The sequence below is a fragment of the Lonchura striata genome, chromosome 14, assembly GCF_046129695.1.
Source record: "Lonchura striata isolate bLonStr1 chromosome 14, bLonStr1.mat, whole genome shotgun sequence".
Classification (NCBI taxonomy): Eukaryota; Metazoa; Chordata; class Aves; order Passeriformes; family Estrildidae; genus Lonchura; species Lonchura striata.
The window spans coordinates 5,273,732-5,287,473 of record NC_134616.1 but is presented as its reverse complement, the minus strand read 5'-3'; the positions used below and the strand labels follow the sequence as shown (position 1 = coordinate 5,287,473).

The following is a 13,742-nucleotide window of genomic DNA, read 5'->3' as shown; positions in this document are numbered from 1 at the left end:
TTGCATTCCAGGCTATTCCCAGCACCTCTGCCCTGCAGCTCCTGTGAGCCCAGGTGTGCTTTCCCTGTGGAAGGAATCCAGGCCCCAGTGACACCCTGCAGGTCCCTGTGGTTCCCACATCTGCACACAAATCCACGTGGAGCTGGGCCAGGATCACCCCTCAGGCAGTGCTGGGATCCCAAACCATCCCCTCATCCTGCCCCAGCCTCGGGGGAATTTTGGCAGCTGCACTTTATTGTAACATCTATGATATTCCACAGCTAATCCTTTAATAAAAGGGGGTTTGGCCAGGTAAGAACTGCAGGTACACAATTAAAATTCCACCCTGGTGACAGTTGGCACTGATGTAAAAATGGAAGTAAAATGTATTTGTTAAAGAAGCTGTGAAAATCAGTGTAATTTTCTTCAATTCCATTTTTATAAAGTGTTTTTGCACTATTCATGGAGTGACATTTGTAGCAGGTAGGTGAGACCTGAAGAAATCACCTGGTCATTTAACTCCTGGTAAAATGAGCGACACATGACATTAATGAATTAATTTTTCCTGTGCTGGAGCTCCCTGAACTCCCCAGGCACCAGTTTCACTGTCCTCATCACTACAGACTCCAAGGATAAATAATAAATGCTATTTAACATTGGTTTTGCACCTTCTGCATATTGGTGTATTAATCTTTGATTTTATTTTTCATAACCTCCCTTGTAGGGGAGAATTGATGCTTCTTGTACAGGAAAATTTACTTTGGGTGGATGATTTGTTTCTGGATATAACTAAGCCACCAAAATCCCTGAAAAGGCCATTTAGGCACTCAGTAATATTTACTATAGCTCCAGGAGGAGAGATGGTAGAGAATACCTTTAAACGTGGCATAATTTGCATTAATAATGAAATTTATGCAGATTTGTCACTTCAGAATGCAAACAAATGCATGACCTCAATGCTAATAAATTCCTTGGGATAAAGGGAGAGAAGTGGTGTTAATTGTTTAAAGAAAACTGACAATAATGGGCTGGGGATTTGCCAGAGCACAAGAAACAGGAAAAAGCTTTGCTGTGGATCCAGGATTCCACAGGCAGGGATTGACCTCAGGAAAAGGCTCATCTTTGAGGACAAAACTCAGCAAGAAAGGGATTGTTTGAGAGATTCAGAGCCTCTGAGGGTGGCACATCTTCAGCACAGGCTTCCCGGAACTCCAGCTCTCAGCAGCAGCTCAGGAGAAGGAGGGAAGGATCCCAACAGTGCTGCAATCCCAGGGCTGCAGCAGTGGGAGCCTGGAATCCCAGGAATGCACAGGCCATGTCTCAGAGCAGTGACTCACTGGAATTAATGAAGCAAACACAGTCCCAGGCACCTTCCAACAAGGAACATTTCCAGGAAGCTGAGCTGAGCACCTCTGCAGGGCTGGTGGCACCAGTACAGCCAAAGCTGCTCAGCCACAGCTCTGCTTTTAGCCCTAATCACACATTTTTTGGATCCAGAAAACTTCCAACTTTTGCATTAAGTGAAATGGTGCTAATGGATTCACTGGCCAAACAGACATGTTAGGTTTTTGGAAACAAATCTCTCTACAATAATGAAGTATTAGCACTGTCCTCCACAGCATAAATAATATGAAAATAATTAAATAATTAAAAATCCTCTGCATTAATAAAGATTCTAAGCCAACACTCTCTTTAGAAGATTCTATTTAAATTTCAAATCTGCTCTTCAAATGCATCTCCACAATATGACTCTATTATTTTCCTTTTTTTCTTTTTTTTTTTAATCTCACCTGATTGCAAAGTCTCCTCCAGGTCCTAAAAATATCACTGACTGCCACCTCCATGTCCCATACACACAGCCCTGGGGACAGGGGCCAACTAAATCTACATGATCTCCTTTCCTCATGAAACCTGAACCACCTGAGCCACCTCCCAGCTGGGCAGGGCTGAAATTTCACCTTCTTCTGCCAGAACTTCAGAAATACTTGGGAGACTTTGCTCATTTCCAGACATAATGATTGTACTTCCACCTCCAGGGTCTGAGGCAGAAAGGGAAAAGGACTTTTTATTTTAAAAAGCCCATTTTTTCCAAGCATACAACTGAAACAACACAGATTTCTCCTTCTAATCTGCAATAACGACAAATTAAAGGAGATCTTGTAAACTTTCAGCATTTATGGACTACCAGACCTCAAAGGATGGGAAAAGCTCCCAGTATTTGTAGTACAAACACTCAGCTCTTTCTGCCAAACACTAAATTAACATTTACTGACGATTTACATAGACTTGAGCTTAAAAATTGTTCTGCTGCCACTTTTTACCTGTATTTTTAATCCTATCAGGGACTTCTGAAGGGTTGTGTCCAATAAAGCTCTAAAGTTTCAGCTAAACACACTCGAGTTTCACCACTGCACTGTAATTATTAATGAAGACACTTAAAACCAGGAAGCCAAGGTCTTTCCTTTCATTTTCCTGTAATAGATTTCCTCTGCAATCCCTTGCTAATCTTTATTCATTACTTCACAAGAGCTTCAAAACCTTTATTAACCCCCAAATTTTTTCCTTTGAATTTTGGAGTTTGCAGCTCCATTTTAAAGCCCTTTTTTCACACCTGTCCATTAGCTGGGAGCTGAATGATTTTTTTTCCTCTCTCCATTTACACTTCTGTTTAACTCCTGATGTGAGTGCTCACAACCTCATCCTTCCCCAGCTCTCAGACCCATGGCAGAGCTGCCTGGTTTTTGTGGAGCCACCATCCCAGTTGCTCCCAGTGCTCCCAGTTCAGGGCTCACTTGCCTGCTGGATGCTGTCCCCGTTGACCATGTGAGGTAGAAGTGGCACTTCATTCAGCAGAGGGGTGGCTTCCAGGGGGGGCGGCTGCTCAGCCATCATTTCTTGGGATCACTCATGGACACCTGCTCACCTCAACCACCTGCTCCAAGAAAAAACAGGGATGAGGTCAGATCCAGCTCTCCCTTCCTTAAATCATTCCCTGTTTGTTTGACAAACTCGGCTCTGCCAACTCAAGTGCACATAAATAGTCCAATATTATCCTGTTTTTCACATGTAACTCCTTTCATGTAAGCAATAAACGTCCTTTTTCCAAAATTCTCCTCTTTAATTATCAGGAATATTCAGTCACGAGTGCTGGAATTGGTACCTCGGTGCAGCAATGACACAGTAGAGAAATTTACATTTATACAGCAATTTACTCCCAAATTTGCACTTCAGACTCCTAATTTGCTTCCACTCCAGACCCCAATAATGCACATACCAATTTACATTTCAGTGATGACCAAAAAAATCCAAACCATGCAATTTCTCCAATACAAAATCTGCCAGGGTGAAAACAAAGCTTAAGTCAACACAAAACCCTGCTTTGTCCCAAATTTTTTGACTGAGAACCGTGGGGAAATGTGAATGGAAAAATGGTGCAGAGTTGTGAGCTTCCAGGGAATAATCTGTAATTAGAGCAAGTCAAAATACACATGATACAAATTAATTATAGTAATTAGAGCAAATCAAGCTGCAAGCTTCCAGTGGTAGGGAATTTTCAGTGTATAGTTAATCCAGCATCCATAAAAAGCACAAGATAACAGGATACAGGAAATGCTGACACTTCCTGCTTCTTTCCCATTACCTCCCATAAACCAGAAGGCAAAATGTGGTTAGAAGGCTCCAATCCCTTAAAAATAAAAAGCAAACCACAAAACACCCCCCTAAATCTGTTCATGAACCGAGTCAGGCTGCTTCAAAGTGTCAAATCTTTCTTCAGTTCTCCACAAGCAGCAAGGAAAGGGCAATTTTTGGGGAAGAAAAAAGACAAAAACTGATTAGTTCTGTACCTGTGGGACTGCATTTCCAGCAGATTAGCAATAGTAGGAGAAATATAATATAATTAGCATAATTTCTTCCGGTTTTAACTGATTTCATACAGAAAGATCTGTAAGAAAGCTGAGATTACAAAGGTTTTCCTGTGCTGTCAAGACAATGCAAAGGAGCTGGTGGAATCCACTGATAAAACCCATTCCTCCTTTGCAAAAGCATCTCAAGATCAGAGATGCAATCACACAGCCACAAAATGCAGCACAACAAACTCCTCAAGACTTCCCAAAACCCAGCTCCTTTCACAAGGAAATTCTTTTCCAGGGCTGCTCCAGTAACAGCTTTAAGAAGCCAAACATCACTGCAAGGTGCAAGGGCTGGAAAGGACCTCAAAGAGCAAATTTGCATCAGGTTTGGCCTAAATACACTTAATAAATACACTGAACTGCCTTAGTATGGTATTTATTTCCTGAATAAAATAATCTCCTTTTTGTCAGGTCAGGAATTGCCTCTGCCCAGATGAAAATTTTAACTATTCCACTTAAAAACCCCTGCCTGGAACAATAAAATTCAGGCAAAGGTTTCTTCCTCTACACCTCTCCCATTTTTTTGAGATTGGATCTAAGCCTTAAGAGCCATAACAGGAATTCACTGTATACAGGCAAAATGAAAATTCTTTATTTTATATATGAATATGAATTCCTTGAATCTCAAAGACAACAGAAATTAGTACTTAAAATAAAGAGGAAAACCCTTTACCAAAGGGTAACTCCTTCTGCATCGAAATTCAGCTACCCCAAATAAGCAGCTGCAGAAAAATGTGTTCTGAAACAGGACCCAAAGGCACCTGCAAATAAAGGTTCAGAGTTTCTATACTCATCCTCTGCAGCTTTAAATAAAGGTTCAGAGTTTCTGTGCTCATCCTCTGCAGCTTTAAATAAAGGTTCAGAGTTTCTTTGCTCTTCCCCTGCCTTGGCTGAATTTAATTGTCTCTTTAGGACAAATGATACAGCAGAGCCCCAACATCTCTGTGGTTTTTAGAACCCTTCATCTCCTGCCTAATGACACAGGGAGGATTTAATTTGCATGGACACCTGCACACACTTTCTGCTTGCTTAATGCTGTAACTTCATTTCTCTGATGAAGAATTTAATATCTGGAGTATCAGGAAATAATTGGTTTTAAACTGTTAATGATAAACTCAAAAAATAGCGAATTTTGTGTCTTAGTAGCAATGGCCATATGTCAGGGAAAACAGAAGTATTGACAGGAACAAAACCATCTAAAGAGGTTTTGGGGCAGTTTCACCTGCCTCAGAATGTTGATATTTCCCTGTGCAGCTGGGCTGGGGTGGCTGCAAGTAGCAGAACACTGAGGACAAAGAGGGACATCCTGACAAACTGGAAAAAAACAAGTTATTTTGGGTTTTGAGCACTGCTTCATTCCTTGAAAACACTGATAAGAGCAGCAAAATCCCCCTGCCCTCCAAGGGAACACAGTCAATGAATGTGGGACTCAACCCCTCCTCTGTTCAACAAGTAAAACTTTTCGAGGGAAACAAATCCATGGATTCACCACTCCGAAGTCTCCATTTCACTCAAGGAAGTACGTGGTATTTGGGTAAATAAAAAGAGAATTCCTGAAAAGTTATTACATACTCAGCACAATTTCCTGCAAAACAAAACAAAGACAGAGCTCTATCTTGAAAAGCCATTTCCCAACACCCTCCCATAGCTGGCCAGGGAATGCAGTCCTGCTCTCCCTGCAGGGCAAGGCTGCTCCTGAGGGAAAGGTGGAAGACAACCAGCACAGGGGCAGAGAGGAGATTGCAGCATCCCAAACCTGACTCCATCCTCACTCCCACACTCAGACATCACAGAATCCAGCATGGTTTGGGTTAAAAGGGACCTTAAAGCTCATCCCGTGCCACCCCTGCCATGGGCAGGGACACCTTCCACTAGCTCAGGTTGCTCCAAGCCCTGTCCAAGCTGGCCTTGGACACTTCCAGGGACCCAGGGGCAGCTTCTCTGGGCACTCTGTGCCGGGGCCTCAGCACCTTCACAGGGAAGGATTTCTTCCCAATCTCCCATTTAAATCTACCTCCCTTCAGCTTAAAGTCATTCCTTCTTGTCCTGTCACTCCAGCCCCTTGTCCAAGATCCCTCTCCAGCTCTCCTGGAGCCCCTTTAGGCCCTGGAAGGAGCTCTGGGGTCACCCTGGAGCTTCTCCTCTCCAGGTGAGCACCCCCAGCTCTCCCAGCCTGGCTCCAGCCCTGGGAGCAGCTCCATGGGCTCCTCTGGACTCTCTCCAGCAGCTCCAGGTCCTTCCTGTGCTGGGAGCCCAGGGCTGGAGGCAGCTCTGCAGGTGGGGTCTCACCTGAGTGGGGCAGAATTCCCCTGCTGGGAACAAGCCCTGGAATCAGGGGGTTCAGGGGGCCAGCCTCTCCTCCACCAACACTCCTGAGTTCCCAAGTTTCACATCATCCCTAAAAGTCTGTCAGTGGTTCCAGGCTTCCTCTAAACCCTTGGATTTCCCCCCAAACCCCAAACCAAGTCATGTTGGAGAGGCAAATGCAGCTGGGGGGGTTGTTCATGGACACACCCAAAGGGAGAACTGCATCAAAGAGCTGCTTGGTCCCTAAAGCCACTTTATTCCAGAAAATCTTAGGAAGAGCAGCTCAAACTGCTTTTGCTGTGGTCTGTTCTTGGCACTGAGGGATTTATCATCCCCAGGAACTATTCAAGTGGTCAGGAAAAAAAAAAGAAAACAAGGAAAAAAAGTACAGTCCTGGGAATTCACAGGCTGCACTGACATTAAAGATGAGCTAATACACTAAATCTTACATTCTAGACTAAAAATTAGCATGAAAAAATCCCATCTGGAAGCATTAAAGAACAGGCAAATTTTGTAATTTATAGGAATAAACTGAAATTTAGTGACTCATTAAATATGAATCAATAGCAGAACTTGTAAAGGTGTCTCTACAGCTTTTTCACACTGTCCTGAAGATTTTTGACTCACTATGGAATTAAACAGATTAAATTTTAGAAAGGTTGCATTTTGCAAGGGCACTTCTGGCCTGATTCATTTTTTGCCATGGTTTCTATTACACATCAGCTAAAGGTCATTCTCAAACCTGAATTCAGCTGAATTCAGCCCACAGATCCACAAAAAAAGAAAATAATTTGTTTTAATCATCTCAGCAACAAACCTGAAGCTGGAAGAAGTGATAGTGGGTAACACATTTCTAAGTTAAATAGCTTGAGCTTTTGTTTTCAAAGATTATTCAACATCTAGAAAGCTGAAATACAGTAATTTTTCACAACAGAACTTATTTTAAACTGAACAAACCAATCCGTATAGTAAAAACGGGCCCTGAGATGTGTTCTGGACTAATTCAACAATCTCATGTAACATGGTCCTGTTCCCATCTTCAAAAGAAGGCAACATTTTCCAGGGACACTCTCACCCTACAAAGGCTTCTAAGAAAAACAGAAAATCTCCAGGACTGCCTTTCCAGCAAACAATTCCCATCCACAGCGCTGGGCCTGACCTCACTTCCTGCTGCAGCAAAAATCTGAGTTCTGCAAGGCTCCAGCATCAACCTCCCCTTGCTCCAGCCCAAATTCCAGCTGAGCTCTGCAAGGCTCCAGCATCATCTTCCCCTTGCTCCAGCCCAAATTCCAGCTGAGCTTTGCAAGGCTCCAGCATCAACCTCCCCTTGCTCCAGCCCAAATTCCAGCTGAGCTCTGCAAGGCTCCAGCATCATCTTCCCCTTGCTCCAGCTCAAATTCCAGCTGAGCTTTGCTAGGCTCCAGCATCAACCTCCCCTTGCTCCAGCCCAAATTCCAGCTGAGCTCTGCAAGGCTCCAGCATCATCTTCCCCTTGCTCCAGCCCAAATTCCAGCTGAGCTTTGCAAGGCTCCAGCATCATCTTCCCCTTGCTCCAGCTCAAATTCCAGCTGAGCTTTGCTAGGCTCCAGCATCATCCTCCCCTTGCTCCAGCCCAAATTCCAGGTGAGCTTTGCAAGGCTCCAGCATCAACCTCCCCTTGCTCCAGCCCAAATTCCAGGTGAGCTTTGCTAGGCTCCAGCATCAACCTCCCCTTGCTCCAGCCCAAATTCCAGGTGAGCTCTGCAAGGCTCCAGCATCAACCTCCCCTTGCTCCATCCCAAATTCCAGGTGAGCTCTGCAAGGCCCAGCATCAGTCTCCCTTTGGTCCAGCCCAATTCCAGCCAGCACAGCTTCTGGAGCCCGGCCAGCCCCAAAGGAACACTCGGTTCTCATTGATTCCAGCTCACATTCCATGGAAAACTGCTCAGCAGCTCCCTGGGAGCTCCTGAGGGCTGGCAGATATGGGATCATCCCACCCCAAGTCTGGAAACCATCAGGGATTCACACCAGACAGTTGGAAATGCTAAAATTCACAGAATTCACAGAATGACTAGGTTGGAAGAGACCTTAAAGCTCACCCAGTCCAACCTTTGCCCTTGTCTCCAACCCAGCTGCCTCCGATGGTTTGGATCCCAAGTGGAATAATGAGTAATTCCAGGGCACGGGAGCAGTTACAGACAAATGGCTGGAATTTGGGTTTTTTGAGGTCTTTTCCAACCATAATGACTCCAGAAATGTTTTGTAAACTCCTGGGAAGAACTCCCAGCATTCCTGGGCCTCCTTTAGCCATTTCCAACATGCAGCTCAGGATGAGGCACCACGTCAGCTCTGTCACTTCCACTTCAATGACACAGAAGAAACAACTTCAAAATTGTCACAGCAATATCTGGAAGAAATGCTCTGGCCAGAAGAATCTTCTTGGATAAACACATCACTCCTGTTTTATCAAGGGTTTTTGGAGCAGTCACCACTTCTTTACAATCTACAATTTACAGACGTGTTTCTCTTTAGGCACTGACAGTGAATTTGCCAGTATTTACTACAGACATGCATGTGTATTTCTTAATGGTAATAGAAAAGAAATAAGAAAAAACTAATAAACTGAAAAAACCCCATTTTCATTGGATTGTATCTTTTAGTCATGTTATCTATTGTGCAAATGTGTTGCAGTATTATGGATTTTGCGAGTTTCAAAGTTCCTGTTATCTCAAATTAAAGTATTTCCCTATTATATTAAAAATCTCTCTCCAGAAAGATCTCACACAGACTTTAAATGGGAGGAACATTGCAGACAGGCATGGATCAGCTTTATTCCACCATCCAGAGAAGAAACCAAACAGATTTCATAAACAGTGAAAAATAAAGTTTATAACCCCAGACAGAAGCTGTCCCAAAGGCTGATTTTCATTACAGTAAGTGCTGGAATTAAGATGAGAAAGTTCCTATTCCAAGGAGCTTATTACTTAAATGGAGACTTTATATTTTTTTAAATACAGCATGCCTGAGTTAGAAAGAACAATATGTACAGGAAGGAGAGCCTGAAATTCAGCAGGGACTTCCTGATTTCCAGGTTCAGTGCATAATGCAACCTGCCAGCCCGACCCTAAATTTTCATTTATTGCAGGAAGTAAACTAGTCTAATATTGCTCTTTACTAAAAGCAGTATTGTATAAACAGTTAAAGCTTCACTTACACCTTTTTTTTAATGACAGAATTACTAATTAGTATTATAAACATTACATAATATAAAGAAGTACGGTAAATATATTTTCTCTGAGCAGGGGGAAATCCCATGCTCTCTGATATAGAATATTATTTGTTACTGCCATGCCTTAGAATTCAGATCTCCTACAAACTGAAGCTCTATTTTACACTTCACTCTGTCAGTTCAGTTTTCCATCATTCATCTCCAAAGGCTGTTAAAAGGAACAACCACAGAACCATCCCAAAGCCATCCCCAACCTCAGGCTAAGGAATAACCTTGTCAAAAAGATCCAACCTTAATTATGACTCCTAAAAAACCCATATACGCCCCACACAATTCTAAAGCAGAAAAAATTGGGGAAATAAGACAGAAGCTGCCCTCTCCCACCCAAATGTTTCCCATAAACAGCATTAAGAAGGTGTTGAAGGTACCATCCCACTCCTAAAATAGTTTGTGCCACAGGACCACACGTGAGAGCTGCTGGGTGGACTGGGTTTACTCTGAGCAAGATGAAGGCAAGGAGAGATTTAACAGAAGCTCGGTTACAGCCTGAGCTCTGAAGGGACCACCCCTGCTCCAAAAGTCATCTGTTCCCCACTAAATCCATGTTTTGATTAAAATCCTGGAAATCATTTCTAACGGTCCCCAAGGGAATTAGGCCACAGCATCTTGTGGGAAGTTTGGCTTCCAGCCAGGAGGGCAACACAGCCTTGAGCCTGAAAATGTTCCTCATGATTTACCCAAGAAATGGGCTCAAATATTCTGAATATTCAGAGAACCTGCCTGAAAATGTCCCTCATGACTTACCCAAGAAATGTGCTCAAATATTCTGAATACTGAGAGCTCACCTGAAAATGTCCCTCATGACTTACCCAAGGAATGGGCTCAAACATTTTGACTATTCAGAGCCTGATCCAGGGGTAGCTTTGACCCAGTAAGGTCTGTGACTCCAGGAAAGCTTCTTGGAATAGGAACTTTCTCATCTTAAATCCAGCACTTACTGTAATGAAAATCCAGCCTTTGGGACAGCTTCTGCCTGGGGTTATAAACTTATTTTTCACTGTTTATGGAATCTGGTTTCTTCTCTGGACAGTGGAATAAAGCTGATCCATGCCTGTCTGCAGTGTTCCTCCCATTTAAAGTCTGTGTGAGATCTTTCTGGAGAGAGATTTTTTAATATAATAGGAAAATACTTTAATATGGTGTCACAGACCCCATATTTGACCTCACCAAAATTCCAGCCCATCTCCTCACACACAGGACAAGGCTCCCACACTCTGCTCCAAGCGTTTGCATTCAGCACTGGCCAAATTACAGGAGGATTTTTAATTTACTATTAACTCATCTCTCAGGCCACCCCGAGACCTCAACGCTCCTAAAATCCTCCCTGGAGGATGACTAAGACTGGGATTGGAGCCCTCATTTCCCAGACACCAAAACCCCTAAAATCACCCAGAAGCAGCAGATCCAAGCCAGCGAAGCCACGGGAGCTCTGAGCCGAGGGATGGGATCGACTTTCACCCCTCTGGATCAGGTTCCTGGGGGAGTGTGCCAGGAAAGCCATCAAACAATTGTCCCCTGCAGTCTCCCCAGCACTCCAGGATTGTTTTCCAGCCTGAAACTCCATCCCTCAGGATTCCAGTGCCCACCCTCCAGCCTTACACTCACGTTTTTCCAGGGGCTGCACAATTCCCTGCTGCTCTTCCCAAAAGAAACTCCACTGGAAGAGCTGGGAGCTCTGGGCAGAAAAGCACTGTCAATGCCCAGAGTGCATTAATTTGATTTGAGTTCTTATTTAATATTATGCTCATGTTAAGGCCATGCCTGCCCTCAGAATTATTCATTCAGGAGGCCCATAAAATTGGCAATAACAGTTTCTATAATGCAAACATGACATGACTTTTAGATAAATATTTTCCTTCGTTGTTTTAGTTCTTTTTTGGCTTTTCTGTTATTACCAGAAAAGCAGAGTTGAATCCTGAGCACTTGTATTCTGCTTCCTAAGTGACCAGTTCCATAAATCAAAATCCAGGAGTCCCTGAAAGGTCCTATCCCTAATCCCAATCCTGCTTCTACAAATGTTCAGAGAACAGAGCACCTCAAAGGACTGAGCTATTAAGGTGCTTCATTCTTATTTCAGCTTAAAAAATAAAGGGATTAGAAATTTTCAAGCTGCAAAAATGTTGTTACCAAAAAAAAAAAGAAAAAAGAAAAAAGAGAGAAAAAAGAAAAACATAAAACTATCTTTCTTTCCACCTGTTAGGAAGGTGACTCTTTCTGGAATAAGCCAAGGTGCTCATTTGAACATCTTAATGCTACACAAAGCAAAAGCTTTCAAACTTAGATGAAAAAGCCTTTATTAAATGCAATTTAACAATGGGCTTGTTTTAAATATGATTTTCCAAGTGTAAAGCTGTGAATTTAAAACATTATTCTGGTTTTTTTTAGGCCTTGAAGCAAACCAGTTTATTTACACATTAACACATTACTATGGAAATTCTGTATCCAAATGGTTCTCTAAATCACTTGGAAGCTATGGAAGTAACAGACACCACAGTCCATGGAAAAGAAATCCAAAAAACTTCTCCCTAGAGGTACAAGACAGAGCACAAGCCCTGTGTGTGACTGGAATTCTCTCTTGGACCTGAACTGGTCAACAAAAAGGCAGCTGGAATTCCCACCTGGAAGTACCACAGAGCTGAGCAGATGAAACAAAGAATTTCCAAGTGTGCCAAGGTTTGCCAGCTGGGAACTGCAAGTTCCTACAGGGAGCTGCACCCTTTCCCAAGGCTCTGAAATCCAGGAGAAGGATCTGCACAGCTGAGCACAGCTATTCTCCATGGGACACATTTGTCTTGAAGTGGAAGGTACAACTGAAGGCATTTTATGGTAATTTTTTTCCTCCAAAATAAAAAAGTTCTGCCCATTTACCAGATTGCAGGGGAAAAGTTTAGTTTGAAAGGCTGGAAGCAACCCAAAGGAATGGCTGCTGTGTGTGCAGACACGTTCCCTCCAACAGGAACACATCATTCCACAGCACCTTGTTCATCCCAGTCCCTCCCTCCAGCCAGGAACACCCAGCTCATGGCAAGGAATAAATATTAAAGGATTTTAAAAACTTTTTTTTAGAATCTTTCAGTGAGGATCAGGAAAAGTGGGGAATTTAAGTGCACCCTGAGCTTGGCTGCTCTGCTTTGTCCTGTGCCATGTGTGTCCAAACCTGGATGAAACCTCCTAGGATTGAGCCAGGAAAGCACCAAAACTGAGCCCTATTTAGTGCCAGAGCTGGGTGATACCTCCATGAATTTGGGAGCATTATGGGATGGCAGACACACACAGCTGGTATGAGACAGAGGTGATCCAAAAGCTCTTTCCCAAATGCTTGCATTCTGCATCTTCACTGATTTATTCACTTTAAACTTGACTCAGGGAGGGCAATCATGCAGATTATAAAAACCAACAGCAACCAGGACATTTCCAGGAGAGGTTCCCTACCATGAGACAGCTCAGAGCAGTCAGCTGCTGTCTAATCCAACAAACAGGAGGAAAATTAGGATTTCACAGGTGGAACAAACAGGAGTTTGCACTCAGGTTTCTGCAGGCTCTAAGGAAGCAAAGGCTGATTTTCCACCAGCTCTGATCTGCAAATCACCAGTGTTGGATGCAGCACAAACAGGCCTCTCTCATTTAACAACCAGGACTTCAAAACCAAGCAGAAAACCCCAGCAAAAGCAAAGGATTTCTTCAAATTGGAGCAGATTAAGCAAACTCTGAGCAAGGAGGAATTATTTTGATACAGCAGCTGAAGATTTTTCCTTGCACAACACCAGAGGTTGAGGCTGTAACACTTTAGCTGAGCACTGGGTCGAATTAGGCTGGTTAGAACAGGTTATGCTTAAACCCAGGGCTAAAACACACCAATAAATGAGTGCAATTACCACAGCTGAGCAGCCTCGTGGCATCAGACCATGTGCATTTTTTTAGTTCATGGAAAATGCAAGGGAGAAATGCAAGTGTGAGATCATCCCCATGAGGCTGGAGCAGGAACACTTCCCTCAGTCTGGCCAGGACCAGCACAGAATCACTGCCACAGCTCAGCTGATGGCTGGCAACACACTGAAATAATTCCTTTCTCTACCTGAGCTTTGAATATTTATAAATGACAATTTACAATAGACCAAAAGGCTGTTTACATAATATCTTCCAAATCTGAATAGTTCCTCTAAATAATTTTCACCCCTCACATTGAAATGGACAAAAATACATACCTGGGTGACCAGATTAAAGTTTTTTTCAAGCAGGATCTGCTTAGAACCAACAGGAACATCTTGCAAGTCCTT

The 13,742-nt window shown here is 43.2% G+C and overlaps 1 protein-coding gene across 1 annotated transcript in view; it reads right to left on the bottom strand.

Annotated features, from left to right (window-relative positions):
• Positions 1–13,742, bottom strand: part of LOC110474371 (fibronectin type-III domain-containing protein 3a) — a 39,233-nt gene that overhangs the window by 19,876 nt on the left and 5,615 nt on the right. The window contains exon 3 of the mRNA XM_021537740.2: positions 2,776–2,911. Within this exon, the coding sequence (XP_021393415.1) occupies positions 2,776–2,871 (96 nt within the window). The 5' untranslated portion in view covers positions 2,872–2,911. The remainder of the gene's footprint in view (positions 1–2,775; positions 2,912–13,742) is intronic.